Below are 24,299 nucleotides of genomic sequence, written 5' to 3'. Positions count from 1 at the left end.
TACCTCATCAATTTTTCTTGCCACTGTTCTTTCGTTGGGATTTCCTCATTCTTTCATCTTTGTGCTAACAAGACTCTTGCCGCTGTTGTAGCATACATAAATAATTTTTTTTTCCCTTGGCAGGTCTTGTCCTACAATCCCTAACAAAAATGCTTTTGGGGTTGTTGTTTTTTACAAATGCCATTTAAAACATTTTTTTCCAATTCATTATATATCATTTCCCAAAAAATTTTAACTTCTCTACATTCCCACCACATGATAGAAAGTACCTTTTTTACATTTCCAACATATGTTTGACCCGGTTTTATACATTTTTGCTATTTGTACTGGTGTAATATACCATCTATACATCGTTTTCATAGAGTTTTCTTTCAGCAGAGAACAGTCAGAGAACAATTTCAAATCTACCTTCCACAGCTTTTTCCAGTCCTCAAACTATATAGTGTCCTATATCTTGTGCCCATTTGATTATAACTGATTTGACCTCTTCATCTTTTGTTTCCCATTCTAGCAGAATACTATATGCTTTCTTCAGCAGCTTCACTTCTTCTTCTATAACTTCCTTTTGAAATCTAGAAATTGTATAGCCAAACCCCTTCTTATTATCTTCCTTGTACATTTCATGTATTTGTCTGTAATGCAGCCAACTCTGAAAATGGTCTTTAATTTCCTCATAATCTTTTAATTTCTATTTTCCTTCTTGATCTCTCAGTAATCTCTATATGTAGGCCACGTCCTCTTTTTATACCAAACGGTTTGAGTAACAAAGCTTCAATTGGTGATAACCACCAGGGTGCCCAAAACGTCTTTCAATAGATGCGTACCTTTCACAACTGACGCATCTTTTCCAGATGGTTTGGAAGTGATGTGACCTAATAGACCAGAGTTGCCTGTCCTTAGGAGGACAGAAGACCTTGAGATTCTACCCAGTGGCCTGAGCTGTCGGTATAGTAATGTGGACTATATGAGTGACAGAAAAGGGTGGATGGTGCTAATGGTGGTTCTGATGGGGAACTAGAGGTTGTTTACTGCACAAAGCTGCTGCGGTCGGGATTTTGATGTATAGGAAGGTATAATCTATGTTCATGCAGGCTAGTCTTAGGCTATCAGGGTCATGGATGAGATTAGATGCCGAATGAAGACATGAAAGAAGAATCTGGGGTGAAACTGACTTTTCTCTTTGCTTCAACAGGAGAGCAAGGACTTGGCTTTACCAGAAGGTGCCGCTTCAGATATATCAGTTGTTCCCATTGCACCCATGGATGATTATTTCTCTTTCATCAACCGCATCCATGGCAAGCAGCTTGAAGCTGCCAAGGGCAAAGTAAAAAGTCCAACCCCCAAACCTGTCAGTGCCCAGGATCCTAGCACTTCCTCCTAAAGGCACAGATCTGCAATACCCCCTCTCCCAAATCTACCGTGCTTTGCTTTAATCTCACATTTCCTCCACCCCAGCAGTAGGGATGTAATCTACAAATATTTTTGATAACGAGGTTCTTTCAATGTCCTTGCATGAGATATTTGTCAAGTCCTGCTACCCAAGACACAAGCACGCACCTTGTTTCTCAAATCCACTAAGCCCTGGCACTGCTTCCCCATAGGATGCAAGCAGTTCTACCCACAAAGTCCCCCTCCCCACATACACATCAGATTCCTCTACTTCTATCCCTCTTAACATGCCTAGCAGTGTTCCCTTGGACATTGAGGCAAGTGCTGCCTCAAATGTATAAATGCAATTAAAAAAGGTTTCTCGGAACAGAGTGTAAAATGGGTAGTCATTTATGGAACAGGGTCGTGCCCAGCAAGAACAGAACATCGTGAAAGTACGTTGGATTTTGAATATTGAACTATCAAGCTTTCAATACACTGGGTGATTACACAATGGGACTGCCAGAATTACAGAGTTATCGGGGGGTGGGGGTGGATTGTACTTTTAGTTTTCAGAAGTCACAAGAAGGAAAGTTTGACAAAATGTAAAAGAGAGATCATGGCCGGCTGTTCACCTGCAGCACCAAACTACTTTTCTCCCATCTTCATAAAATTGCATATTTTCCAGCAAATCAAAGGCCTGTTCAGCCATCTGTCTCGCACCCATGCTTTTAGCAGCCCATTCACACTAAACAATAGTTTATTTTACTATGGTTTAATGTGATGTGCAAACCAGAGCAATAAGAGAAGAAAGCAGTGCAGAAGGACCCACCTGGATAAAATAGATCTTCAGTCCAAGGAGGACAAGTGAAATATAACTTGCATCTCTGAAGATACCCAGATAACTTTACTGAAAGACATACAGATTCAGTCTTTCTATACAGAACTTTTTATTCAAAGTGACTCTCCTAAGACAGCTGCCAAACTTGCAGACAGGGTTCAGCAGCTTCACCCAGCAAGAGCCAGAAGAACACGAAGGAAGGAGCCTACATCCTCTTCCCATTTTCCGTTGATGGCCATGGAGGCATGCACAGAACCACTATTCAGGAATGCAAAGTGAAACTGCATTGCAATTCCCTTCATCTCTTAGTACAAAAAGTGTTTTAGAGGGCATTTATTAAGTTAAAGTAGGAGATTTGTGATGACAACTTTCTTGAGAGTGCATCAAACCCTGGGGAGAAAGGGGATGATGGTACATCATTATTCCTTAGCTGACTGCAGCATCCGCTTCTCGTGTTCCTTCCTCATTCTCTCTTTGAAGTCTTCCAGTTCTTTTCTCTGGAGAAGACAGAAGTGCCAATTTCATCATAAATGATTTGTTCGCTTAGACCGGGGGTCGGCTGCTTGTGGCCCTCCAGTTGGAATCCCAATGCCCACCAGTCCTAGCCAGCATGGCCAATGGTCAGGAAAGATGGGAGCTGCAGACCAACATCTGGAAGGTCACAGGTTCCCCACTCCTGGATTAGACATGCAGTATTCATTGTTGAGGCATATTTACCTGGTAATTATCTTCAGGTGGATATATCTCTCTCTGAAGGAAAAGGATTAAAAAGGGAATCATATTATTGGAGAGTCCTGCTTTTATATTGAAACAGATTAAAACCATGCCACCTAAATTTCCATTGCTGTACAATCAGAAAGCAGGCAAATTTGTCAAAAACACCAAGAGGGCAGGGAAAATACAGCCAGCTCGAGTGAGCGAACAAACCAAAATTCTATGAGAACTGAAAAGCCTTCCTAAGTTTCAAGAGACTGTCACTGGGGATAGAATCAGAATTGTAGAGTTGGAAGGGAACACTAGAGTCATCTAGTCCAACCCCCTGCAATGCAGAGATCTTTTGTCCAACCTGGGGCTCAAACCTAAGACCCTGAGATTAAGAGTCTCATGCCTAAGAAGAACATTTACATAGGAAAGAAAGAGATAAGTCCTGGCCTCTTAACACAGTTGAGAAAATCTTGTTTATTCTCCTAATAGTTCAGGAATCAAGTACAGACAGTAGCATAACCCAAATGGGGCCACCAAGGAACAGCATCGGAATGCTTGGGGTAACCCTGATAGTGGCAGAAGTGGGAGAGGGTGTCTTTAAAACTAAAACTGAAAGAGGCAATGCCCCCACAAATAGCCCAGGGTTAAGAATGCTCATAGAAAATAGACTGAGAGCGGAAAAATTAAAAAGGAAGAGGAGAGAAGTGGAAAGCCCTCCTTGGAGGGAATGGCTGACTGGAACCCTGAACAGGAAGCCTCCTTTTAGGAGAGAATATATGCTGCAACATTTTGCTGCAGGTTCCACTTATTATTATTAATTTTGTTTATTTACAGACCAATGACTCCTGCTGAACAGCAGACCAGAAGCAACTAGATGCATTGTGTGCAATGCCAGCTTTTGCATACAGTACTTGCTTGTAGAAGCCAGGCTCCCAGCATATGGCTTTTGAGTAAAATGCAATAAAAGGAAGCCTGGGTTTTTATTTTCCAATTCCGGAGGTGAAATCAGCATGAGAATTTAAAAAAAAAAACCAGATAAAACCTCACAGGAAAGGTTTGGAAATGATTTCATTACTCCACCCTGTTCTTCCCTTTCTAATTACATGAGAAAACTGACCTTCCGCTTGATAACATATTCTTCAAAATATTCTGCCTGATTTGAAATCCAGAACATAGCAACAGGAAAAGATAAATACAGCATCATCTGCAAGAGAAGGAGATAGGAAGTCAGATGGTAATACAGGTGCATTGGGACACTTTGCAGGGTTTTATTAGATTTTGCCCAATCTGGCCCTTAACGGCAGAAGCTTCCTCTCATCCCTTGCTAAAAGGTCAGGAGGACGACCATCATATGGCAGAGGTAAGGGTAGAAAGGAGAAATGGCATAAAGGAAGAGAAGCACATCTAGGTTGCAGGCCAAGTTATTATGCACCAGGATGCGGAGGGAGAGAAGGAAGGGATCACTGGCAACACTAAGGGCTGTGCTTCTAGGGCGAAGGAAGACGCAGGGCGCAGCGGCACCTCGGGCCCATTAACGAGCAGCGCATTTCACCAGTTTCCCCATTGGAATTGTAAGCACCCCGACCTGCTCTTCGGGGAGGACATACGGCATTTCCCTAAGCGTAACCTGCTCTTTCTCACGTGCTTCCCAACATTATGCATGTATGAAACCTAACAGATATTCAAAACTACATCTATTGCCTTAAAAATAAGATCGAGCGATCGAGCTGCCTGCCCTTCCAGTTATATATTCTAACTCATTAAAACGAAGCTCTCCGAGGCACGTGAAGGGCCCCAAGGGGGGAGGATCTTATATTAAACTCGCATGTTGGCCATCAAGCCCCCAGAGCGAAGAGAGAGCCTGCCGGGGCGAGTCACCAGAGGAGGTTTTTGCCCCGTGGGAGCTGCACAAGACTTTATGTCTGCGAAAGAGAAATCCCCACCCCCGGAGGACCCCGCGCGCCACAGACCCGGAACACCTCCAACTTCACCCCCATGGCGCCGCTTGGCCGATGCTGAACGGGCCCCGCCCACCCTTTGGCCCCGCCCATTTTCGCATATGCCACGCCCCTAAAGTCTTCCGAAGATGGCTCCCGCAAGCAACATGGCGACCGGAAGACAGAAAGGAAACGCCCTCCCTGTCGGATCACCAATAGGACTGTTGCTGACCAAGTGACGCAAGCGGAGGAGAGAGCCCGAGCTCTGAACCGCAGCTGTGCTTGTGCGTCATTGCCGTGCGCCTCGCTCGGGGTGGGAAGCGTCCAAGATGCCGGAGCTGGAGACGGTGTTGGGGAAGCGGGAGCTCTTTTTCGTGAGTAGGGCCCGGTGGGAAGGTGTCGGGGGGTGAAATGCTCGGACGGGTCCTCCCTAGGCCGAGCTCCCCTTCGTCCATAGAACTTAATTCTCTCCCCCCCGCCGCCGGTGAAATAAAAGGCGAGGCTTCCTTCGAACATGTGCAGAGTTCTTTGCCCTCAAGATTGAACCAAGACAAGGAAAAGCGATGTAATCCTGCTAATGGCGAGTCGCTGAGTGATAGCCTTGCACAATAATTCTACTTTGCATTCGTGCAGCGAATTTTAAGTGTTCAAAATGTCCCGTGTACCGTATGGTATTTCATGGCCAGGCCAAGTGTTGTTACAAGAGAAAACCGCTGTCTCTTTGTGCCCTTTGACTCACTCCTTCTTGTAACATTTAATACCAAAAAAGATTGTGATATGACACCATCATACTTCTTCTGCCAGCCTATGATGTTAAAGCGGGATGCTTATGATGTCACTCTATGTTATTTTAAGCAGACATTTAAAAAGGAAGAGGCTTAGAGTGACAGCTGTTGTGTGATTATTTGTAACAGCCTTTCTCAACCTTGGGTTCCCAGATGTTGTTGGACTACAATTCCTGTCATTTCTAGCTAGCAGGACCAGTGGTCAGCGATGATGGGAGTCCAGCAATATTTGGGACCCAAGATTGAGAAATGCTGCTCTATAATATCTGCTTTCGTTCTTACTAACTTACAGTAGTCCTATAAGGTAAGATTGTACACCCCCCCCCCCATATTTGATCTTAGAGCTGGGGCCAGAGACTTGCTAAAGATTACTTAGTGAATTTGTGGCTGCAGTAAAATATGAAGTGATGATTTTTTGGTTCATTTTTCATATCCTCACATGTAAAATTAGGTAGCATTTTTCAAAAGCCTGAAGATAGCATTGGAGTGCCTAAGTTATAATGGTGCTGCACAAAGAAATATAATAGTACATCCTTTCTCTAAATTTATATCACCTTGCTCTTCACCCCTGCATAGGAAGAGGAAGACTTGCAATATGAAGAAGAAATATTGCGCAACCCCTTCTCTGTTAAGTGCTGGATCCGCTACATTGAGTTCAAGCAAAATGCTCCTAAGCATATCTTGAATCTGATCTATGAGAGAGCTCTTAAGGAATTGCCAGGCAGGTATGCACTTGTGTCTCTTTCTTTTATGTAAAGTTCTTTAGCAAACTGCATGAAGGTAGTAGGGTAACCTTTTTCAATCCAGATTTTCATAAGGCATTGTTGTATTAAAAATGTAAATGAAAGGCTAACTCTTAACTTCTCCAGAATTGAGGGGAGTTTCTTATGATCTGTTTCTGGTCTCTTCTGAAAGCATACAGGAATACCCTCAACAGATGGAACCCCTTGCTGTCCCTGTTGATGTTTCCCTGGTTTATTTCAGGAGCAAGGCACTATGATCACCCAACTCCCTTTGTAATGAGAGCTGGGAGCAACATGGCAAAATCTTTTACTTTAATGTTAACAGTTGCCCCCTTTGTGTTTTGCAGCTACAAGCTGTGGTATAATTATCTCAAGCAGCGACGGAAGCAGGTAAAGAGCAAGTGTGTAACAGATCCCAGCTATGAAGAAGTGAACAACTGTCATGAGCGTGCCCTTGTCTTCATGCACAAGGTACAGTGGTTGGTGATATGCTTAGAGGGCTGGTAACACCTGGGAAAAGTGATTCAATCATAATGGCTGCTATTCTGGCTAGGTTATGACGATGTCTATGTGAAGGCCTCACATATGTTTTGATTCCAGAGCTGTTTCTCAGATGTGTGCATATGTGGAGTGCAATAATGGCTCTAGTATACCACTTTCAATTCTCTTAAAAACAACAATCTTTAGCCTAAATCTTGAGTTTGTCTCAGAAACTGTTGTAGATGCCACATAGCAATGGGAAGGAAATGATAAAAATAACGGGGGAGCTCCTTCCTTAAGAAGAAAGCCTTAACGAAAATCACTGAAGGGTTTATAAACTGATGAGCCATTTTGTAGAGAATTTTTTATTCAAAACACTAGCACTTGAGTCTCCTAGTGAAATTTGATATCTATCTGTGTATAAGACGCCCCCAAATTTTGGACATTATTTTTTAGGGGGGGAACCTAGTTTATACACAGAAAAATATGGTAATTGATTGCAATAGGTTTAGGATAAGCAAAAAGGAAATGCACAAAAGTTGTTCGACACTGTTTCGGACGGCCAAATCCTGGCTATGTCTGGGAAATTCCAGACGTATGGCAACCCTAGTATTACAAAGTGTGGAGTTTGCAAGTAAGTTTGTTGGTTTTTTGATTAAAGAAATAGATAAGCAGAATTTCTAAAAATGGAACAGCTGTATTCAGAGGCAGTGACTTGCTTGACTGCTGCATGCTAGATGCAAGCCACTGTTGTTGTCATAGCCCACTTGTGAACTTCCTAGTCACATATGTGTAGCCACTATTAGAAGCAGGCTGTGGACAATGTTAACCTTTGACCGGATCCCCAAAGGGAGTTGCTATTTACTTATTATTATTCTGTCTGATTGTAGATGCCTCGGATATGGCTAGATTACTGCCAGTTTCTTATGGACCAGTGTCGGATCACCCGCACCCGTAGGACCTTTGACCGAGCCCTCCGGGCCCTGCCCATCACACAGCACCATCGTATCTGGCCACTCTACCTGAAGTTTGTGCGCCTGTATCCATTACCCGAGACAGCTGTACGGGTCTACCGCAGGTACCTGAAGGTAAGGGAGCCCACATGTCCCCAACTAATTTGTCTTGCCAAACTCTTCCACCTCTGAGCCATCTGCGTAATCTTTGTAGAGAAGGTGTTGTCTTCCTTGTGCAATGACTGCTTAAATGGGTTTCTTCTCTTTTAGGCTCCTTTTCATTATTTGCACTAAATGAATTCTTGTCCTGCTTTTAGTCTTGTGCATAGCCCTTGCGAAACTTCTACTGGAATACTATACTGTATTTGACTTGGGTACTCATAGTTTTTGGAAGTGGCTAGAGAAGGTACAGAGAGATCAGAAGGCTGTGGAACAAATTCTTCAATAGCACCAAAATATTTGATTGATTTCATTTATGACAGAGAAAAATAAAATTGCTTTTTCAGCAAAGAGAAATCCCCTCTCAAAGGGAGAGTATTGGACAAAAGTGTTATTTAATTGGGTACCTCTCTAGATCAGATCAGGGAGACTTTCCAGAAATACTAATGCACCGAGGGCCTTCTCGGTAGTGGCGCCCACCCTGTGGAACACCCTCCCTTCAGATGTGAAGGAAATAAGCAGCTATACTATCTTTAAAAGACATCTGAAGGCAGCCCTGTTTAGGGAAGTTAATGCTGTATTGTTTTTAACACTCGATTGGGAGCCGCCCAGAATATTATTATTCATTGTGTTAACCCAAGAACTGTCCTTCAGCTGGGAGTTGAGATGCAGAAACTTGTTGTAAATTACATCAGTGGCGCCCAATAATTTTCTTTTTTCTGTTATTTTTAAAGAAACCGAGACACCAGATGCAAAGGAAGCCACAAACCCTTAACCTTTAGTGGTTTCACAGAACAGGAAATTTCAGCAGGGACAGGTTTTTTGCAGCCCTACATGACAAATTCCCCCTTATATACATCTGGTAAAGATGCAATGCGCTTGTACTTTTTGTGTATCTGATCACCATACAGCGAGGATAAATGAACCTATGCCAACTCTTAAGTAGATCCTGCATTGCAAATGGACTTAAAGAGGGGTTCTGGGTCTGAAACCCTTTGCTTAGGACTCCTGAACTAGGACACCTCTTTACAAAATGTTGTCTGCTCTAAATCTGTAGATAGTATTCTGTTTAATCTCCTCCTGTTTTTTATTTTAATTTTGGAAGAAGTGGAAATTTTGTCATGTTGCATAAAAGAAATCACACTTGTTCCCCCCGACAAATTTTAATTAGCTTTAACACACTATGCACAAAAGGTTGTAAGCTACTCTTTGTATTCTTAGCTAACCTTGAGCTGGCACTTCTAGCAGTGTTGCAATTAATTTACATTAGCCCTTCTACTGCCACTATTTTGGTCTTGTCAGCATTCTGGTGGATTCTGAGCTGTATGCGTTTTTATGTTGCAGCTGAGCCCGGAGAATGCTGAGGAATATATTGAGTACCTGCGCTCCATTGACCGCCTGGATGAGGCTGCTGTCCGCCTTGCCGCTGTGGTGAATGATGAACGCTTCATCTCCAAGGAGGGGAAATCCAACTATCAAGTGAGGCTCATGGTAGCTGGCAGTCAGCCCTCCAAAATTATGTGGAGGATCTCTCTTCTCCTTCATCCAAAGACGCCTGCTGCAGAACAACCTGTACACTTGATGCTTTTCCTGCCTCTCAGCGTTGCTAAGATCTCTCTGACACCTTGTCCTCTCCGTTGCAGCTGTGGCACGAGCTCTGTGACCTCATCTCGCAGAATCCGGACAAGGTGAAGTCGCTCAATGTGGGGGCCATAATCCGGGGCGGCCTGACTCGCTTCACCGACCAGCTGGGCAAGCTATGGTGTTCCTTGGCAGACTACTACATCCGCAGTGGGCATTTTGAGAAGGTAGTCCCCTGGGCCTGAGGGTTTGTGCTGTGATGCAGGGACTTGGCTGGAGTCACATCCCAGGGGGAACTTCAAAATGGCACAGAGTGTAATGTTCAAGTCTTTCAGCTATTTCCTCTTAAATTCCTTATTCATCTGGTCTGAGCAAGACCTCACCTTTATTTGGTGAAAATCTTGGGTTGGAGACAGACATTAATTTTTATGAAGGGCTGAAGACAGTTTGAACAACAGTCTGCTAGTAATGGTAAATGCATGCCACCCACACGTACCCCTACTAAGCAGACGTTATAGGTGTTTCTATTGCTCTGAAACCCTTTTTGACCAGAAGGGAAGCCTCTTTTAGATCACTTTGAACTCACTTAAAAAGAGCTATTGTCTGTCTCCACTCTTCTCCTAATTCACTCTTTTAAATAAGGCGTTTACTGAGCTTGTAGGGATCAGATAATGAACAGTTGGCAAAATAACAAACAGAAATCCTTACAAGCCACCAAACAAAAATGGAAATGGAAGAATCTGGAAGATTGGCAATAGAGGACAGTTACCTAGCATAGAGGAGGGACAAAGGATAGTGGGAGTATCTTCTATGATTTTCTTCTTTTATTATATTATTTCTGTTCTGCTTTCTCCCCATCAGAAGAATTCATAGTGTCTCATAATACATGAAGTGTTCCAAGTTTGTGAAAAGTCACTAGGGAAAACAAATAAGAATCCTAGTGCTTTCTGGGGTGACTGTACATAACAAGCAGGATTTTCATGTCGTAATGTCATGCCAGGTAGATTTTTAGAAATCATTGTTTGTTTGTTTTTTTAATTGGTACTGAGGTCAGCAGACAGGTGAAAAAAAATGTAATGTATGGACAACCAGAGGAGACTGAGAATTAGTACTCAATAACGTCTTCTCTCCTTTGGGACATCTGAACAAGCCCTCAGTTGTTCAGGTTTAAACTTCTGGGTGATCCTGTAACTTGATTCCTCCTCACAGTAGAATCAAAGGCAAAGGCATTTAGCCCAGAGGTTTTCAACCTTTTTGAGTCCACGGCTCCCTTGACCAACTACATTCTTTCTGCGGCTCCCCTGTGGGGCTCAGGAGCCCAGTTACGTCACCCCTTGCCTGCAGAGCTGGCAGCCTCTCATCCTTTTTGGAACATCCTCCCTTGTGTAGGGTTCCCTCAGCCGCCTCTCCACTCTTCTGGGCAGCTGCATCTGCCACCCCTAGTCTCTGAGTTGCACCCCCCCCCCCCCCGAGAGATGCCTAAATATAGGGTTGAGCTCTGAAAGAAGTTAGAATGCAGTAGTCACTTTGGATTGAGTTGCGGGTACCTGCTCTTTCTTGGCATGGGAAGTTCATGTTGCCTGTTCCAAATAACCTCTTTGTAGATCATTTTCATCCCAGAGGCAGTTCCTCTTGGCCCACCGTTTCCTCCCACAATAAGAAAAAGCTTTGAGTTCCATATAAGTGGATACGTCTTGAGTGGTGATCTGTGCTTTCTTAAGAGCATTTCCCATGAAAACCATTAGAGAACTCGAAGCTGCTTGGTAGCTGGCCGTGGGAACAGAGACCACAGGCATTGCTTTGCAGACTGTAATCCCTTCACCCTCTCTGTCTTAGGCTCGCGATGTCTACGAAGAAGCCATACAGACTGTGATGACAGTGCGGGATTTCACTCAGGTGTTCGACAGCTACGCCCAATTTGAGGAGAGCATGATTGCTGCCAAGATGGAGACCAGCTCTGAGATGGGACGTGAGGAGGAGGGTAAGAGCAGCTCAGGTGGTAGGAAGCAGGTGCTGCTCCTCCTTCCCTTTCAGAAGAGAAGAAATTCTTCTCCAGACTGCATCTAGGAGAATGCATGTCGGAGTTGCTGAGACTCCTGAGGATGTCTCAGTTCTCCCTAAACTTTTTCAAGTTGTGATGGACGTTTCTCCCTGGGGTTGCATCATTGATGCATTGATGAAGCCTTATGTTAAAAGAGCTTCCCTCTCCTTTGGCCATTGAATGTGGACCCAGCAATTCTTAATTCGTATCCTTGCATTTTGTGGACATCCTTTGGAGCTTGGGAGATGAATAGATAGATAGATGATAGATAGATAGATAGATAGATAGATAGATAGATATTCTCATATTAAATCCTGCCCTTCCTCCCAAAGGAACTCAGGGCATAGCTATAGGTATGGAATGTGTAGGTGAGAAAATAGAGGGGGAATTTCAGCTGCAAGTAGCTGCCTTCCTGCACCATCTCTCATTCCTGCTCTTTTGCCCCCCCCCCCCCCGGGAAACAGATGACGTGGACCTGGAGCTGCGCCTGGCTCGCTTTGAGCAGCTGATCACACGCCGGCCCTTGCTTCTTAACAGTGTCCTCTTGCGCCAGAATCCTCACAACGTCCACGAGTGGCACAAGCGGGTGAAGCTGTATGAAGGCAAGCCTCGCGAGGTAAGGAAATCCCCACAGTAGGGATTGCACGAGCAGACCCAGCGCTGGGAACGAGGGAGCTGCTGAACCTTCAAGCTAGCGCGTTCCCCTTCTGTTAAACACTGGGTTGCAGCATCAGTGATGAATGGCAAAGTTTTGGGTATGGAGCTGAATCTGAATACCCTCCAAGGAGTTGCTTCCACCCAACGTTGGTCATGTCACTGATGGAAGTTGACACAGGATTTCATCCACTGGGGCTCCCTCCACCCCAAGCAAATTTCATGAAGTTTCAAAAAGCTTCTGTCTACTAATGGGTGCTCAGCACACTGGAGTTTCCACGTTTGCTCAGAAGGGCATTCATAGATGGGTACTCATGCTGGTCTAATTAAGCTGCTGCCTGGAAGACTGACCTGCCACACAGGGCTGAGCTGGGAATGGAGAGCCAGTTCTCCCACTTGTCACCATCCAGTGGCCTTCTAGATCTGCTGAGAAGCAGGCTGTTTTCCAGAATAAAAACTTCATTGGGATTGTACTCGTTGGCACTTCTCACTTCCTCTATGTTGTGCTTCGCAGCTACAGCCACGAAACCGTACAGGAAGGAAGGAACCTAGGAACCTGCCAGAGCTCACTCTTTTCTTTTCTTCTACCTCTCTCCCTGCTTCCTCCAGATCATCAACACATACACAGAAGCGGTTCAGACTGTCGACCCCTTTAAAGCCACCGGAAAGACACATACGCTGTGGGTTTCTTTTGCCAAATTCTACGAGGTCAATGGACAGATTGAAGACGTGAGTGATGCATGGGTTTGGGAGGCTAACGCTGCTCTGTCCTTGCCTTTCGAAATGTTTCCTGCCTTACTTTCCTGGCTGCTGCCCAGAAGCACAACAGACCCTTCACCACAGCTGCCTCAGGCTTAACTCCATGCATTTTTGTTACTGTGTTTCATTCTTCTTGTAAATTGATTCAGGGATTTTGGTTGTGGTGAGCGAGTCTTATATTCAGTCAACCTAACCCAAACTCCGGGAAGCCACCATCCTTGTGGATGCAGCATTTCTTGGATGACCTGCCCCACCACTTAGCCTAGTCCAAGGAGAGGAGATGCTGAAACTGGGGGCTCTTTCTGGCCCTGCTTTCCCCCTCACCTTGCCTACCTTACTTGTTCCCAGGCCAGAACCATTTTTGAAAAGGCTACCAAGGTCAACTTCAAGCAAGTGGATGAGCTGGCCAGCGTGTGGTGCGAATATGGCGAGATGGAGTTGCGGCACGAGAACTATGACCAAGCGCTGCGCATCCTGCGGGTGAGCAGAAACAGGGGGGCAGGCATCTGATAATCCAGAAGGGTTGCTTTTTGGGTTCCCAGAGGATTACTTCGGAGTTAAGGGCGTATAGTCATGCAATCAAAAAGAAGACTCCTTTCTTCTGTCCACATCTCCCTGAATGGAGTTGGAGCTCTAGTGGTTGAATCACAGGGAAGCACCGTTATTAGCTGAATGGTGCGCTGTGGCTAAATGAGAAACCAGGAAACCAAGATTTCTAAGCTTTTGTATTTCTAACAATGTGAGGCCACCCAATTTCCTGTCTGCAGAGATAATTTATATCTAAAGAGCGGGAGAGATACATTCTAAGGGTGGGATTCAACTAAGTTGTTGCAAGCGCAAAGCGAGGTCTGTTCCCACAACAGCATTCCTCTACACACACACACACACACACACACACACACACACACACACACACACCAAAAGAAAATCTGCTCTGGAAGTTAGAGGATCCTCAGAACAGGTTTAGAGGGCACACGGGGAGAAGGGAGGACGTCTTCTTGCTTGAGCAGTCCTTGTTCCCCATGTGCATACCCCACTTAGTGCTATGTGAATTCTACCCTTAATCATCAGGGTGTGCTGCTAGACTTCCATAGGCTTCTCCCACTTTCACCGGCATCTCTTTTCTCTTGTTCCTTCAGAAAGCCACAGCCATCCCAGCTAAGAAAGCAGAGTATTTTGATTCCTCAGAACCTGTGCAGAACCGTGTCTACAAGTCCCTCAAGGTTTGGTCTATGTTGGCTGACCTGGAAGAAAGTCTTGGCACCTTCAAGGTAAGTGGCCTTTCCTGGCCTCCATTGTCTGCCAGAGCCTTCTGGAGTTGTGGGAAGGGTAAGCGCCAACTTTTCCTGTCTGGAGCAGTCATGGAAGCCTGCCTCATCCAGACAGGAAAAGCATTAGCTTTGGGTTTCTGTTCTTCTTTCCTATCATGGCACTTCTCTCTGGCTGTTTTAAGTATTATTCAATCAGCTTTAATCGCCTTCTGTCCAGAAGTGTCTGAGAAGTATCCAAGGAAGCAAGTACTGTGGGCAGTAAATGTCTCCTTGAACTGGCAGGGAGAGACAGAATAAGGGTCAGCATCTGGGAATTAGACTAAAGACAAATTAGAAACCCGGCTCCAGTTTAGCAGGCAAAAGGATTAACCACTGGGACAAGCTGTGCAGAAAGTGAATGACTTTTTGCCACTTCAGTAGCCCTCCCAAAACAGTCGTCTTCTTTTTTTAAAAAAAGCTTTAGCTATTGCATAGAACGCAAGGCCTGGAAGATGTGAGGAGGTCCAACTGACAGTGATAAATTAGGGGAAGATGATTTGACATACATTTATTCTTTTTTATTTTTCTTATACCTTCAAAATTTGTTTCTTGTTTTTTACTTTTGTATTTTTGAACTTGTGAAACTATGGAAAGAAACACAATAAAAAATATTTATTAAAAAAAAAAAAGCTTTAGCTAGGCACAAATGAGCTGGTTTTTGAATTGGCATTCCTTGGCTTTTCAGTGGCACAAAATCAGTGGTTAGGTATTCCGTAGACCACTTGGTTTGGTAGCTAATGCTATACTTGGAGATCTTCTGAACCACCCAAAATGACAGACCCTCACTGTTTCCTAGTCATCTTTAAGCTATTCTAGGGACTGTACCCTCCTCTCCTCCCCTTTCACCATGGCTTTGGCTTTGAAATAGTATGATGCTGAGGCATGGAGAGGGGCTGTCATGCTCCATCAGCTGCTTCCTGTGCCTGGCTGGAGAGTAGCACTGGGCCCAGAGAACTGGCTCTGTTACATGGAGTCAGTAGCAGAGCAGCCTTGCACAACTCAAGCCCCTGACTTCCCGTTCCCTGAAGCGAAGTCTCTACTTCAAGAAACCGTGGGTTTTGGTACCCATAGCTTCTTTCAGCATATTTATCTGGGCTCTCCTGACTTCTTTCCTGCCTTCAGTGTTTCCCCCTTTTATACATGATTATTTCTAGCTAGCCTTTTAGAAGCGGCTGGCATATTTTTTAATGCATTTCCCTTTTCTCTTGGTTTTAATGTATCTATGTGAGGTTTATTGTCGGTTTGGTTGCAAGTTGCTGTGGATTGCCTTGGACAAGATAGTTGACAAATTTAATCGATAAATAAAACACTATGTGAAGCACACAGCAGTCTGTAGCTACAGTTCTTGCTCCCATATTTTCTGACAATCCAACTGGGGCCTACTGATTCCCTTTGAAGGTAATAGGGAGCCTTGTTTACCGCTTGCCTTGAGCAGCTGTGGGCAGCAGCCCTGCCAGCTCTGCAATAAAAGACCTGTATTGACCACAGGGACTTGTTTCCTCCCTCCTGATCTCCTCCCTCTGTATCTCTGGGCATAGCTGGGGAAGGGACAGTAACTGAGGGCCCCAAGCTGTCTGTAACTTGGCTGTCTCTTTGTGGTTCAGCCTAATATTGAAGTTTCTTTATGTCACCACTCCTAGTCTACTAAAGCCGTGTATGACCGCATTCTGGACCTGCGCATTGCCACCCCACAAATCATCATTAACTATGGCCTCTTCCTGGAAGAGCACAGCTACTTTGAAGAGAGCTTCAAGGTGAGTTGGCCGTATCAATACCTCTGTCTGCTCTCATAGCAGCTGGGGGAGTGGGAAGTTGCCCATCTGGTTGGTTTGGGAGCCACTGAATCGTAAAAGCTGCCTGCTGCAAGCTGTGGAGCTTGAGAGAGAGGACCTTGGGCTCAAAATATCTACAGTGTGTGGTGTAGCAGAGCGGAACTCTGCAGATCCTACATCTCTGTAGGAGATGCTAATCTTACCTTTGAAAAGATTAGCATGGAGGGTAGGATTCAGCTAATGGGTCCCGTGATTCATTCCTTGGCATCTCCAGTTTAAAAGACCCTCAGGTAGCAAAGCTGGGAAAATATTTATCTATTTTGGAGATAGTGGGTTGCTGCTGTCAGCCAGAGCAGATAATACTGGACTACGTAGACCACAATCACCTGACTCAAGATGGTGGTTTTCATATAGGTAAGAGTATACCAACAAGAAGAAAGCTTTTGCTGTCTTTTTCATACCATTCCCTCTCTCCGGCAGGCGTATGAGAGGGGCATCTCATTGTTCAAGTGGCCAAACGTGTATGACATTTGGAACACCTATCTTACCAAATTCACCGACCGCTATGGTGGCAAGAAGTTGGAGCGTGCACGGGACCTCTTTGAACAGGCTCTAGATGGCTGCCCCCAGAAATACGCTAAAAGTAAGCGGAACTGTGCTCTGTTGCAAGGGAGCAGAGGCAGTAAAAGCCTGGGGGTGGGAGCTGATAAATAATGGGAAATGCCCAGTCCTGTTTTCCTGGGCAACGGAAGCTGAGATACAGGAAACAGCAAGGCCAAAGCTAGAGGACTTGCTCTCAACGCGAGCCAGAGGACATCTGCATCCATAACCCAGTGGTTGCCATCGTGGTGTTCTCCAGAGGTTGTGGATTGCAGTTCCCATCTGCCTCAACTGGGCTGGCTTAGCCAGTAGTCTGGGATCATGGGAGTTGTAGTTCAAAACAACTGAAAACTACCCCTTAGGGTAGCCAATCTGTATTAAGGTTTGATAAGTTCCTGTCCAGCAGGAGCCATTGAGATGGAGAGAACATCTCTGTCACATCCTCTTCAGTGCAAGAGGGCAATCTGAATAATTCTCCCTTGGGGCAGTTCTTATTTAAAACTTTTCCTATGGTATCTGGAGTGTCACTAACGTAGTCCATACAGGGCCAAAATATCTTGGTGAGAAGAGGTGACCCAAAGATTGGGGGTGGGGTAGGAATGTAGTTTTGCTTTCATTTCTTCTCTGTTCACAGCTATCTACCTGCTGTATGCCAAACTGGAGGAAGAATATGGGCTGGCACGCCATGCCATGGCAGTGTATGAGAGGGCCACTCAGGCTGTGCAGCCTTCGGAGCAGTATGACATGTACAATATCTACATCAAGAGAGCAGCTGAAATCTATGGGGTCACACACACACGTAGCATCTACGAGAAGGCTATTGAGGTTAGTTCCTTCTTTCCAAATAAATAATGCTGTGTTTAAAACTCCAGGATGAGTCTCTTGCTGTCGCCTAGAGATGAACTAGTCTGCTAGGTAATGGCTGAATAGGATTGTGTTCCCTTATATGATATGGGGTAAATCCAAATACAGCTTCTGTAATCACTATTACAACTATGAGGATATTGTGCAATATGCTGTTTTTGCTCTTATTCAGCACAGGTCAAAGTGTTGAGTGCTACCTTTTTATAAAGCCCTATACAGCTTGGGATACTTCCCAGAGACACCTGCTTGTGCCCTGAGGTCCACTTCAGAAACAGGGCTGAGAGTGAGCCAGTCCCTTTGATTGCGACCCCCAACCTTTGGGAGGCTCACTTGGTGTCCACACAAATCTTTGTCATCATGCAACAGGACTGCTTAGCATCAATTCAGCTTGTGTCTTTTTCTGCTGCTGTGCTCTTATTGCGTCCCTTTCGGTTTGCAATATGTGTTTGGATGCTTTTGTTTTTAACTCGTTAGCCATTTTAGAAACATTGGCGGTCAGGGTGCAATTTTAACACGTATCCCCATTGCAGGTGCTGACAGATGAACACGCTCGGGAGATGTGCCTGCGCTTTGCTGACATGGAGTGCAAGCTGGGCGAAATAGACCGAGCTCGGGCCATCTATTCCTACTGTTCGCAGATGTGTGATCCCCGAGTAAGTCACCTGGTGGACTCTCCTTTGTGAGAAGTTTCTAATTAAGTTGGATGGCCATCTGTCAGGGGTTCTTTAGCTGCGATTCCTGCGTTGCAGGGGGTTGGACTAGTTGACCCTCGGGGACCCTTCCAACTCTACAATTCTATGATCTCTCCCACACACTAGAGAACTAGTCATGCATCTGCCTGAGCACGGCCTTTCAGGACCCAGTGTGGGAAGGTGAGAAAAGCTAGCTGTCCATTATGTTCAAGGATAACTCTATCAGCATTATTGTTATTTATTATAACAACTTATGTGCAAGGATTTTAATTTGTGGTGCAGAAGATACACTGCACAGGAACAACTCATCTCTGTACACAGACACACCTCCGTGTTGCTTTTCCCAAGCAGAGCTCAAGGGAAAGACTAGTGAAGCAGGAAGGAGACGTTCCGCTTGATCTGTTGAACTTCGCAGTGACTGCCTTCTTTCCCACCCCACCCCTCAAAACACTTTTTCTTCTCCTGCCAGACTACTGCCACTTTCTGGCAGACATGGAAGGAATTTGAGATCCGGCATGGGAACGAAGACACTATCCGGGAGATGCTTCGCATTAAACGAAGCGTGCAAGCAACCTACAACACACAAGTCAACTTCATGGCCTCTCAGATGCTGAAGGTGTACAGCAATGCCACGGGCACAGGTAGGTCTCACCCCCTGCACAGGTCCCGGCAGAGAGGGGTGTCTGCTGCTACATCTCCGGTTCCGTTTTAACCCTCTGCCCCTCCCTCCTGCTTGTCTTTGGGTTTCAGTGTCTGACCTGGCACCTGGGCAGAGTGGCATGGATGACATGAAACTGTTAGAGCAGCGGGCGGAGCAGTTGGCAGCTGAAGCGGAGCGAGATCAGCCCCAAGCGAAGGAGAAGATCCTGTTTGTCAGGTGAGTGTACTGCAGGCCAGGGAGACTTGCTTAACCTCTTCGCTGTAGGTCACCACCCAGCATGCAATACACCAGGGGTCATATTTCAGGTTGGGCAAGAACCAAGCTGTTTGTCATAAGCTTGGAGAGTTGTAGAAGTGGGGATGGCAGCACTAGGTGGCTGCTGCTGGAAGTGGGAAAACATGCAGTGTTCTTGCTGTGAGAAACTAGGCAGTAGACAGAATCTATTTAATGTGCAGTGTACATTACTTTTTATCTTAATGCATGTATGTTCTGGTTAGAGGTTTTAAAAATATTTTCCCCTGGAATTTGGGTAGTAGAAGAGGCACAGAAGTATAGCCAGGGCCACAGAAACCGCCTTGTGCCTACTGTCTCCACTACTTCAAACTTTTTTTTGTGGTTGTTGGGCCGGGGAAGAGACATTTTTAAACAACTGATCAGTTCTTCCATCTGCTTTGTTAAAATTCTGTATGTGTCCACATGTACGCAAGTTGGATAGGTAGTGGAATTCTAGTTCTTACCTTGATTAAACTTGTGGCTCTCTTGGGTAGTGGCAGGCACTCACTGTCAGACCCAAGCTGGGCTTTGTCGTTACATGACTTGATCCGGGAGTCTTGTCTACTAAATGTTATGGTGAGAAGTTTAAGATATTGACATTAGACTAGAGGGAGGAGTGTAGCAATGCTGTGACTTATGTTTTAACCTCCAGTGGCCACTTCGCTGTGCATTTTTGTTCTGTTTTGCCTTGATGGTTGTTACAGTGAAGCCAAATGCATTTACAGTGGTGCCCCGCAAGACGAATGCCTCGCAAGATGAAAAACCTGCTAGATGAAAGGGTTTTCCGTTTTTCGATGTGCTTCGCAAGACGATAACGTCTTGCGAGTCTTGCGGTTTTTTTCGCTCCCCCCCCCCCCTTTTTCTAAGCCGCTAATAGCCTTTTAGCCGCTAAGCCTTTAATAGCCGCTAATAGCGCTAATCCGCTAATAGGGTTGCTTCGCAAGACGAAAAAACCGCTAGACGAAGAGACTCGCGGAACGGAGTATTTTCGTCTTGCGAGGCACCACTGTAATGCATTTATGGTCATGCGGATAGTGAAGCTGTAGAGTTGAGTCTGGACAGTGTTCTTGAAGCTACAAACATGAGTCTGACCAAACTGCGGGAGACAGTGGAAGACAGAAGTGCCTGGCGTGCTCTGGTCCATGGGGTCACGAAGAGTCGGACACAACTAAACAACAACAACAAGAGTTGAGTCAACGCTGCAGGTTCTAATAGTTGGTGTAGCTTATCTAGTGGCTTTCAGTTGCAGCCTGCAGTAGAGAAGAGACATGTGAACCTGTAAAGCCAGCTTGATCTTCTCAGGATGGACCTGTTTCCTGCAGTATAGGCATGGGGCAGTCACTGTGTGAATAATATTTTGCTGGCTCCTGTACGATTCACCAGTTTCTTGTTCCTTATTTCTAGGAGTGATGCTTCCCGCAGTGAGCTGGCTGAACTCTCCAAACAGGCTAATCCTGATGAGATAGACATTGATTTGGATGATGGAGATGAGAGTGAGGATAATGAGCCTGACGGTAAGTAAGAGACGGTGCTGTATGGTCTAGTTTTTGAAGCGAATAGGTACAGACTAGGGTTTACCAGTAGATCTCTAGATGATTTGCAACAGAGCAGCAAGGGTTTCTGATCTGCCAGGTCTCTAAAAAGTCCCCACACATGAAAAAGGGGGATTGCTGAAGATACTTTTGGCAAAACTAAGAGTATATTTTTGTGTGAAAAAGAGAGTTCAGCTTAGTTCTGGCACAAATCAGAAATGGTTGCTAGAATGCTGAGGTCCAACCCAGCAAAGTCATTTCTCTAAGCCTGACATCTGACTGTTCTTGCTTTATATTGATTATCCCAAATCTTCTCTTCTCCTACAGAGGTGCAGCTGGAGCAGAAGAGTGTTCCTTCCGCTGTGTTTGGAGGCCTTAAGGATGATTGAGCGGCTGCAGATGGATGAACTGCATTTGAACTAGGGCTACAGGTGTTGTATCTGTATAAGCTGGGCTTGGTGTAATTTGTTTGTTTTCCTTGATAGTATCCTTTTCTATTCTGTCACGTTGCTATTTATAAAATCTTTTTATCAAATGTCTGGTGTAGGTCTGTATGGGAAACTAGCTCAATTGGTTAGAGCATGGTGTTGGCAACGCCAAGGTTGCAGTTTCAATCCCTGTAAGGGACAGCTACAAATTTGGGCATTGCAAGGGGTTGGACTGGATGATCCTCAGGGTCCCTTCCAGCTCTATGAGAAAAGGTGGGCAACAATGCCAGCTGTAACCTGCCCTGCCAGCTGCTAGTTTGGCATACTTTTCATTCCTGAAACTCTAACTCTCCTAAGCTTAAAAAGTAATAAAAGGGGCTTCTTCAATTTATGTCAAACACTGCTTTCAGTTCAGTGGCATGTTCAATACAATGGAGTGCTTAACCCCCAGCTTCCTAATGGAATTTCCTTAACTGTGCTGCTGATAAGAATTCATCCTCTCTCACTAGCTTAACTGTTGTGACAACAGTTACTTCATAAGATCCTGGCAGCTTAAAGCAGACTTGTGAATAAGCTCTTGATGTTTAGGAACAATGAGCATTAAGGGAAGGGGGTTAAGCAGTAGTGATGAGGTTGTTACCACATACCTTCCGTGAATGCCGATATATAATTTGTCTTTCCTGCTATAGCAGTTTCTCCCAAGTCCTGTTCTTAAGTATATTCCTGTCCTGCTTCGTCATGCTTATGGGGGCAAGTCCAACAAATAGCTGGGTGGAACAGGGAGAATGACCTTACTTCCTTCTACCAACCAGCTGAACACCTACCAAACCTTCACTGCTTTCAAGGAAGCAATGCTTAATTAAACCCAAACAAGGAAACAGCAGCTGGTCACACCCCAGTAGTTCTATCCCTGCATTAAACATGGAGCAAGTGCACAAACATCCGACAAAAAGGGCTTTAAAATGGCTAGACTCCTAGCTTCCCCGTGCCTCTGCGCTGCTATCCAGAACAGCTGAGTAATGGGCACAGGCTGAAGCTGAAGGCAGACACTTGCAACATAAAGCCAATTATAGAGAGAAAGGAAAGGCAGGCTTTCAAAACCAGAGACACAATCTGCCGCCAGTGTCTTTTATTCACCCCACTCTGTGTGGGATGGAAGGACACCAAGTAATGATCAGCAAAGAGTTCATTTAAGTTACTTTATTAAGCAGCCAGGGACAAAGTTCCCACCTGCCCTTTTAATTTTTTTAACACCAACCCTGCACTATACTGTATCCCCAAACACCTACATGACATTCGGTCATCAACAAGCAACCACGAGAGACCTGGAATAAAGTTGAACAAGACAGAACCCCAAGCTGAACAGGATTGGCTTCCCCCAGCTCCCTCCTGCACTCTGCCCCGAGAGCAACTGCTACCCCAAAAGAGCAGGAGGCGGAGGAAAAGACCCAGACAGCAAGTGGGCCGGGTAGGGGGTGGGGGAGGAGAGAAAGAATAGAGGGTAGAAGCCCCTCAGTGCCCAGGCCTCCTCTGGCTCTTGGGGAGGACAACTGAAGGAGCAGCCTACATTCACTGCCTGCTACAGCCCAGAGGTGCAGCTCTAAACTGGTAAGGAAGGAAGGGAGTTTGCATTTTCCATTTGGCAGCTCAGTTCAGGATCCACAGAGGCCTGCTCTGTGACTACAGCAACTCCCAGCTTCTAAATATTTTGAATGAGAATGGCCAGCTGAAGCTTGCCAAATTCACAGGCTCCCTGCCACCCCCCAAAATGCCTGCTAAAAGTTATGACATGTAAACAGCCCTTGCCCATCCCTACACCAAGTAGCCCTTGTGAACAAGGGAGCAGGGGGGAAAAGCCCAAAGGGGAAGTGGGGAAGGAAAAAAGACAAAACTCCAAAGGAGGAAACATCCATCCACACACACACACACACACACACACACACACACACACACACACACACCTTGTTCTGTGCTACCCTCCCCCCACCATGCCTATCTCCATATACAAATTCACCCTGCCCCACTGTTCCAAATGCAATTTGTTCCTTTTTATATACAAATAATTGAAAAATCATTAAATAGCTCCAAGATATATATATATATCTATATATATATGTATAAGTATGTATAAATATAAACAGGGGCACCCAGGGAAACAAGAAACCCCGAACAGAACCAAAGAAGGCCTGGGCCCCGTTCCCCAGGCAAGCAGGAATCAGAGAGAGAGACCCTTCATTGCTGTGGTGGTGGACCAACATTCAGGTGGTGGCTGGAGGCAGACAGAGCATGCAGGAGCCCAGACGAGCGCACACAGGCCGCATGTAGGGCAGTGTCACTATGGCAACTCTGAGCCTCTAGATTATCATGGGATTTGGCAGTTTCCAGAGCATCTGTCAACAACCCCCCCCCCCCAAAAAAAAAGCAGTCTCCTTAGAACTGGCATCAGAACTATGCACAAGACTCCTGTGTGGCTCTGATCCAGCCAGAGATAACGCTGGTCCAGTACAAGATGTAGCCCCCTGCTTAACAGACCCATCTACCCAAGCCACCCATTTTGGAAGGCTATGTGTAGGGTTCCATGTATCCAACTTGGGCCGGCAACCTAAGAAGTAGCAGCTCTAAAGTCCAGGCAGAGAAAAGCAGTAGACGGGCTGAGGTTGGAAAGGCCTGGCTATTTTGGTGTGCCTGGCTTCTTGGGGGTGCCTGGCTTCTTGGTCTGCCAGAGGTGTCCTTGGATGGTGAAGGCATCCACACTCATGGACATGGTCTTGCTGGGAATCTGCGTGAAGCGCTTACGGTCGGAGCTGTACTTGTAGATGCCCTCAATCATGGCCAGAGTGATGGTGCGCGGCCCGTAGCCTGCCAGGCGCGTCAGTTCCTCCGTCTCTGGCGACAGGGTGTACAGCGCCCGGAACTGGCAGCTCGAATCACGGAACAGGATGAGGAAGTGATTGGCTTTGCTCTTCTCCACTTCCTAAAATGGAGGGGGGCAGGGAGGAAGATGCGTGTAAAACAGGAGTAAGAATCAAGTCGAGGCGCATAAAACATTCCAACATTAGAAATGTCTGCAGAACCAACAACAAACACATACAGTTCTAAGTTCTTGTGAGCCAGCAGCTGTCACACATGATTTTCTTCATCTCCACTGGGAAATGGGAGAC

General features: G+C 45.6%; 3 protein-coding genes across 6 annotated transcripts in view; 1 reads left to right on the top strand and 2 right to left on the bottom strand.

Moving 5' to 3' along the window:
* Positions 1 to 2,301: 2,301 nt before the first annotated feature.
* Positions 2,302 to 4,999, bottom strand: PET100 (PET100 cytochrome c oxidase chaperone). 2 transcript variants are annotated; one of them, XM_028717256.2, is made up of 4 exons: positions 4,885 to 4,999; positions 4,032 to 4,118; positions 2,927 to 2,959; positions 2,302 to 2,706 (listed from the first exon to the last, which is right to left on the bottom strand). In XM_028717256.2, exons 1-4 carry the CDS (start codon positions 4,963 to 4,965, stop codon positions 2,629 to 2,631), a joined length of 279 nt encoding a protein of 92 aa, XP_028573089.2. In that variant the 5' UTR covers positions 4,966 to 4,999; the 3' UTR covers positions 2,302 to 2,628. The 2 variants fall into 2 exon arrangements, with proteins under 2 accessions (XP_028573089.2, XP_028573088.1); XM_028717255.2 differs by having other exon boundaries at positions 4,858 to 4,926.
* Positions 5,000 to 5,112: 113 nt separating this feature from the next.
* XAB2 (XPA binding protein 2) lies at positions 5,113 to 21,245 on the top strand. Its single transcript, XM_028717254.2, has 19 exons — positions 5,113 to 5,225; positions 6,213 to 6,361; positions 6,727 to 6,850; positions 7,750 to 7,947; positions 9,316 to 9,450; positions 9,615 to 9,779; positions 11,389 to 11,533; positions 12,058 to 12,209; positions 12,857 to 12,976; positions 13,355 to 13,486; positions 14,146 to 14,277; positions 15,957 to 16,070; positions 16,569 to 16,731; positions 17,323 to 17,513; positions 18,083 to 18,205; positions 18,714 to 18,885; positions 18,995 to 19,121; positions 20,583 to 20,692; positions 21,038 to 21,245. The coding sequence occupies exons 1-19, from the start codon at positions 5,181 to 5,183 to the stop codon at positions 21,097 to 21,099; spliced, it is 2,559 nt and encodes an 852-aa protein (XP_028573087.1). The 5' UTR covers positions 5,113 to 5,180; the 3' UTR covers positions 21,100 to 21,245.
* A 1,078-nt stretch (positions 21,246 to 22,323) lies between these two features.
* CAMSAP3 (calmodulin regulated spectrin associated protein family member 3) overlaps positions 22,324 to 24,299 on the bottom strand; it is a 44,199-nt gene continuing 42,223 nt past the window's right edge. For all 3 annotated transcript variants that reach the window (XM_028717249.2, XM_028717251.2, XM_028717252.2), the window contains one exon: positions 22,324 to 24,112. In XM_028717249.2, coding sequence (XP_028573082.2) covers positions 23,810 to 24,112 — 303 coding nt within the window. In that variant the 3' untranslated portion in view covers positions 22,324 to 23,809. The remainder of the gene's footprint in view (positions 24,113 to 24,299) is intronic.

Source organism: Podarcis muralis, chromosome 2 (genome assembly GCF_964188315.1).
Source record: "Podarcis muralis chromosome 2, rPodMur119.hap1.1, whole genome shotgun sequence".
Lineage (NCBI taxonomy): Eukaryota > Metazoa > Chordata > Lepidosauria > Squamata > Lacertidae > Podarcis > Podarcis muralis.
The sequence above is the reverse complement of the archived record's forward strand: the minus strand, read 5'-3'. Positions and strand labels throughout refer to the sequence as shown.

Excerpts from the sequence above, each read along its gene's own strand:
- PET100 (XM_028717256.2), bottom strand. The coding sequence starts at position 4,965 with ATGGGCGGGGCCAAAGGGTGGGCGGGGCCCGTTCAGCATCGGCCAAGC. Across the intron at positions 4,119-4,884 it reads TGAAGTTGGAGGTGTTCCGG|ATGATGCTGTATTTATCTTT; the intron begins GTCTGTGGCGCG and ends CTTCTCTTGCAG. Across the intron at positions 2,960-4,031 it reads AATATGTTATCAAGCGGAAG|AGAGAGATATATCCACCTGA; the intron begins GTCAGTTTTCTC and ends CTTTTCCTTCAG.
- XAB2 (XM_028717254.2), top strand. The coding sequence starts at position 5,181 with ATGCCGGAGCTGGAGACGGTGTTGGGGAAGCGGGAGCTCTTTTTC. Across the intron at positions 18,886-18,994 it reads CAGCAATGCCACGGGCACAG|TGTCTGACCTGGCACCTGGG; the intron begins GTAGGTCTCACC and ends TTTGGGTTTCAG. Across the intron at positions 20,693-21,037 it reads TGAGGATAATGAGCCTGACG|AGGTGCAGCTGGAGCAGAAG; the intron begins GTAAGTAAGAGA and ends CTTCTCCTACAG.